The sequence below is a fragment of the Sus scrofa genome, chromosome 3 (genome assembly GCF_054392235.1).
Source record: "Sus scrofa isolate SSC_HxYL_T2T_F1_AM1 chromosome 3, Sscrofa_HxYL_maternal_Yorkshire_Landrace_v2.0, whole genome shotgun sequence".
Lineage (NCBI taxonomy): Eukaryota > Metazoa > Chordata > Mammalia > Artiodactyla > Suidae > Sus > Sus scrofa.
In genome coordinates, this window is record NC_139385.1 from 84,825,667 (window position 1) to 84,831,842 (window position 6,176).

The window sequence follows — 6,176 nt, forward strand, 5'->3', positions numbered from 1 at the left end:
AAAATGCGTACTGCATGCCCTCCTACCTAGTTTATCTTGAAAAGCTAACTTGTTCCCCTTGTGTTTTCTCAGAGTGAGATTTCCGCACAACTGCCTGTGGACACAACACCCTCTGTGTGACTGTGTGATGCACCACACATGACGGGGGTGTTTACCTTCAGGAGGACACTTACCGAGCCCTTTCATGGCCTTCCTCAGGGTCTGGGCATCTTCGGCGGCGTTGAAGCCAGAAGCAGCTTTGACGGTGCCTCCCTTGGCTGCCTGGGCACACAGAGAAAGAGGTGACTCATAGGCCCCTGCTACCATCGTGGCGGCATCTGCTAAGCACCCACCGTGGCCGACACTCTTGCAGGTGCTGGGACACAGCAGTGACCGTGAGAAATGAGGCTCTTGCTCCCCTGGAGCTGATGCTCAGAGGTCTGCAGCAGGCAGACAGTAAACAAGCCAATAAACAAACATTCCAACAGAGGATGGGCTGGTAAGAGGAGCTTCAGGGCAGAGGGAGAGGTCCTGGAGGGGCTGCTCTGCTCCTAGGTCAGGCTGAGGTGGTGTGTGTGTGTGTGTGTGTGTGTGTGTGTGTCTGTCTGTCTGTCTGTCTGTCTGTCTGTCTGTCTGTCTTACAAGCAGAGGAAACAGCGCAAAGGTCCTCAGGCTGGGATTAGCTTCTGTGGGAGGAGTGGGACCGAGGCCAGTGTGGCTGATCGATGGACAAGTTGGGGAGTGAGTGTAAGCTAAGTTATATCACTACCTGTGAAATAATCTTGTCTCCCCACAAAAGGGGAAAATCAAACCTGAATCCAATCAAGCCTCTAGGGCCAAATACCATTTTATGGCAAAGAGGAGAGAAAAGAAAATGTTAATCACACCACAGGGCAGTAATCAGTACAATCCAGACTCTCAAACACTACGTGATGATCTAGATTCTTCAACAAAGAAATCAGGAGGATGATTAGAAAAGAGAAATGGAGGGGAAATATTGCTTAAAAGAGATGAAAGAGGCATATCAATAATCATAATGGGTGAACCTCATATGGTCCTAAATCACACAGTTAAAAAAAAATGACACTTAGGTGTTCCCGTCATGGTGCAGCAGAAACAAATCTGACTAGGAACCACGAGGTTTCGAGGTTGCGGGTTCCATCCCTGGCCTCACTCAGTGGGTTAAGGCATTGCCCTGAGCTGTGGTGTAGATCACAGACATGGCCGGATCTGGCGTTGCTGTGGCTGTGGTATAGGCCGGCAGCTGTAACTCTGATTCGACCCCTAGCCTGGGGACCTCCCTCCATGTGTCTTGGGTGCAGTCCTCAAAAACAAAAACAAACAAACAAAAAGGCATTTATAAGACAACTGGACATTGAACACTGACTTGATATTTGATGACATTAAGCCATCAGTGTTAACATTTTTAGGTATGATTATGGTATTGGGGTTATATTTTTATTTTTTAAGAGTCTGAATCATTGTTTTGGTTTGATTTCTGTCTTTTGTCTTTTTTGGGCTGCATCTGTGGCATATGGAGGTTCCCAGGCTAGGGGTCGAATCAGAGCTGTAGCTGCCAGCCTACACCACAGCCACAGCAACACGGGATCCGAGCCGTGTCTGTGACCTACACCACAGCTCAAGGGAACACTGGATTCTTAACCCACTGAGTGAGGCCAAGGATCAAACCTGCGTCCTCATGGATGCCAGTCAGGTTCGTTAACCACTGAGCCACAACGGGAAATCCAAGAGTTTGAATCTTATACACGTTGAAATATTTTATAGATGAAAGGATAAGAAGTCTAAAATTTGCTTCACAGTAATACAGGTTGGAGGAAATAAGTGAAGATAAATTCAAGGTTGACCATGAGTTAATAATTATTGAGTTATTATTATAAAATATAATAATGATTGACCATGAGTTAATAATAATTATAGGTACACATGGGTACCTCTTTAATATTTGATCTATTTTTATATGTTTACACTTTTCTATAATACAAACTTTTTTAAGAAAAACATCAGAGAGGTGGCATGGGGCAGCACAAGGGCCTTCGCAAGCTGGTAGGGAGTTTTTATTTTATTCTAAGTGTAGTAGGAGCCATTGGGAGGTTTTTAACAAAGGAATGGGGGAGAAGATTTGATCTCTATGTTAACAATATCACTTGGGAAGTTCCCCCTATGGCACAGTGGGTTAATGATCCAGCTTGGGCTTCTCTGTGGAAACGCTGGCTCAATCCCTGGCCCAGACAGTGCGTTAAGGATCTAACATTGCCACAGCTGCAGCATAGGTCGCAGATGTGGCTCAGAGTCCACCCCTGAGCTGGGGAACTTTCATGTGCCATGGGTTCGGCCAAAAAAGGGGACATGAAGAAGATCACTTGGGCTGCTGTAGGGAGATACAGAGACCAGTTGAGAATCTGAACCCAGATCCAGGGATATGAAAGTAGACGAGGGTGAAACAGTAACCACGGAAAGAGACAAAAACTCAGCACATGTTTGGGAACAAAGGAGGCAGAACTTGCCGGTGGACTGATGCGGAAGGTGAGGAAAGAGAAGAATCACGTGTATCTCTAGACGATTTTCCCTGAGCAGCCAAATGGGGAGTGTATCATTTACCCAGACGGGGAAAACTGGAGGACTCTCCGATTTGGGATGGCAGTGGGAGTGGGATTTAGAAGTTCTATTTTCAAAAGGTTAAGTTTGGGAGGTCCATCAAACATTCAAGTGGACACAAACGCTAATGTGTCAAAAGGATGGCTGGACATACAAAGAAAATCTAGAGGTCAAGTCCAGAAGAATAAATTTAGGACACATTAGCGTTTGGATGGTATCCTGGGGGGAAGTGAAGAACAAGCCTGGGTCTCTCCGGCAGTACAGGTTTCCAGCAAGAAGGACTCAGAATAGATGACCAAGAAGGACTGGTCCTTGAGGTAAAAGGAAAACTAGGATGGTGTGTTGTCCAGAGGCTGAGGAAGCTGGGAGAAGTCAGGGCCTGCTAAGGTAGGTATGCGTGGAGGTCACAGAAGGGATGGTCAGACTCGGCCGCGGGGAAGGTCCTGGTGACCCTCACGAGAGCGTCTGCAGTGGAAGAGAGGAGACAGGAGCCTGACCTAGTGGCAGAGGTGAGAGTGGGAAGTCAGGAGGAAGCGAACTAGCATCACTGGTAACGAGCAGCATCCCTAAAGTGATTCATACTCTGATGTGTAAAAGGGACCAAAAGTTAGCAAATCCAACCCTCTGAAAATTAAAAACATCAACATGCAAAACATGGGTTAGTGACCAGTCTGAACCATTTCAGTTGGATTATGACTTAGAGATAATTTAATGATTAAGATCAAGGTGCCTTGAGTATTTATCATGTATTTACTAATTTATTAATGTAACTGAGGCAGCATAGAGAAATACATAAATACAAGAGTTCCCATCATGGCTCAGTAGAAATGAATCCAACTAGGATCCATGAGGATGCGGGTTTGATCCCTGGCCTCGCTCAGTGGGTTCAGGATCTGGCGTTGCCTTGAGCTGTGGTGTAAGTTGCAGATGCAACTCGGATCCCGTGTTGCTGTGGCTGTGGTGTAGGCTGGCAGCTACAGCTCTGATTCGACCCCTAGCCTGGGAACCTCCATATGGCGCAGAAGAGGCCCTAGAAAATATGGAAAAAAAAAAAGAATTGTAAATATAAATATATAAATTCAATATAAAAATTAAACAAATAGATAAAGAAACTCAATGACAGGACATGAAGCACAGAAAATTCTGGGAAAGGAGGGGATGGGGAGGAAAGCAACATGGAGACCCTAAGGGGCTGGGGAGTTATTTGATGTGAGCCGTGGATTTCTCTGCCTAGAAGCCAAAGCAAGAGGGCACTGTCATCAATAATGAGACTTGCAGTGTCCACGAGAGGAAAAAGAGATCAGTTGCTCAAGAAAAACCTCGCTTTTCTTTGCACTGATAGAGAGAAGCAATCTGAATTAGCTGGGCTCTCCTGGGCTTCCTGATTTAACAGCAGACGGTAGAATCAAACCAGCCATGGTTTTTAATATATCTTCCCCTCTATTCGCCGACACCAGCATCATTTTAACCCATTAGCAACCTGTGCTTTGATATTCTGAATTCCATTTTCTTGTCTTTAAAACCGGCCTAATTCCTCATAAGCGGCACTTTCTAAACCTGTCTGCCTCCTTCTCCTTTCCCTTAGTTAATCTGTCAGGACTATGCCTGGATTGGCAGGGGCTGCACGTGCCTTAGGATCTGAGTGATATCCTTGGTACCCTGATGTCAGTGGAGTTCAGACCCACCTGGAAACCTTCCTCTGTTCAGAGTGGGCGCTGTGAGCTATTATGATGCTGAGAGCTCACACGCTGAGGGTAGGAAGAGCTAGTCAAGGCTAAACTTAGGGCTGAGGTCACACAGGGGTCTGTTTCTCCTGACTCTCTGATATGCCCCTTTTGGTAAATGGTAGAATTTACCAATTACCAGTGGTAGGATGTGATGGTGATGGGACAGAACAGAATAGGGAGATGACTATGAATTCCTGCAAAGGGAGAGGGTTTACATCTTATATAAGCCTTGGTTGAACCCCCATAGCCTTGTGCCCATGACTCCAGGAAGATCTAGTCTTCATGGAGACAGTCAGCTCTGTGTTTCCTCTGCATCACTTGGTGGGTCATGAAACTATAAAGGGAATCGTAATATTGGGGCAAATTTCCATGAAGGACCCATGTGGCCTAGAATGAGGGGTGGGAAAGCTTCGTGGAAAGGAGCACAGGCACTGGAGTGGGACAGACCCAGGCTGGAATCCTGGCTTCAACCCTTTTGAGCTGTTGGTCTAGGGAAAGTCTCATTTTTCTCATCTGTATATTAAGAATAATGATCTCAATCCACGGAATTGTTGTAAAAATGAAACAGGGTGCTATAGCAAAGCATGTAGCACAAACACAGCAAAGAGTAAACCTCTGACATTAACTTTCTTGGACACTGACTTGCATCCCCCAAGAAAAGAGATGGCAAAGTCCCACCCCCAGTACTTGAGAATGTGCCTTTACTTGGTAATAGGGTCACTGCAATTAATTAATTAATTAAATCAAGATGAGGTCATACTGGAGTAGGGAAAGCCGCTAATTCAACATGACTGGTGGTGTTCCCATCGTGGCTTAGTGGTTAACGAATCCGACTAGGAACCATGAGGTTGTGGATTCGATCCCTGGCCTCGCTCAGTGGGTTCAGGATCCAGCGTTGCTGTGAGCTGTGGTGTAGGTGGCAGACACAGCTGGATCTGGTGTTGCTGTGGCTGTGGTGTTAGGCTGGTGCTACAACTCCAATTTGACCCCTAGCCTGGGAACCTCCATATGCCTCAGGAGTGGCCCAAGAAATGGCAAAAAAAAAGACAAAAAAAAAGACAAAAAAACCCAAAAAACCATGACTGGTGTCCTTCTAGGAAGACCACCACATGATGATGTGATGATGTGTTGCTCAACTCCAGTCTCTGCCAAACAGTGCCTAAGATATTGAGCAAACCACCAGAAGCTAGAAAGAGGCAAAGAGAGTTCCCCTACGAATTTCAGAGGGATCGTGGCCCAGCCAACACCTTGATTTTGGATTTCTAGCCTCCAGAAATGTAAGACAACAAATTTCTCTTCTGTTAAGGCTCTCAGTTTGTGGTACCTTGTTGGCCCTAGGAAATTAATGCAGGCACTTTACTTCTTTTCTTCTACATCAGTAGGAATAAGCAAGTTGGTGACTTGCTGTCAAAGTTCCAAATGGCCTAGCTCAGCCCTCAGGTCCACCCTGAGTCACCTTTCTGAGACAAATATTTCACGAAGTTCTTTGGAACTCCAGTATTGACAAAATTTTGGATGGTACTCAAACACTCCATTTGACTTTTTAATTAATTAACTAATTTATTTATTTATTTTTTGTCTTTTCTAGGGCTGCTCCCACGGCATATGGAGGTTCCCAGGCTAGGAGTCTAATTGGAGCTGTAGCCACCAGCCTATGCCACAGCCACAGCAACTCAGGATCCGAGCCTTGTCTGCAACCTACACCACAGCCCAAGGCAATGCCAAATCCTTAACCCACTGAGCGAGGCCAGGGATCAGACCCACAACCTCATGGTTCCTAGTCATATTCGTTAACGACTGAGCCACGACGGGAACTCCACTGCATTTGACTTAAAGCAAATTTTTTCTTTTCTT

General features: G+C 45.8%; 1 protein-coding gene across 1 annotated transcript in view; it reads right to left on the bottom strand.

Annotated features, from left to right (window-relative positions):
• The window catches only part of ANXA4 (annexin A4), a gene marked incomplete at its 5' end in the record, with an annotated part of 31,380 nt that extends 31,118 nt beyond the window's left edge, over positions 1-262 (bottom strand). The window contains 1 exon segment of the mRNA NM_001167639.1: positions 174-262. Coding sequence (NP_001161111.1) covers positions 174-262 — 89 coding nt within the window.
• Between the last annotated feature and the right edge of the window lie 5,914 nt (positions 263-6,176).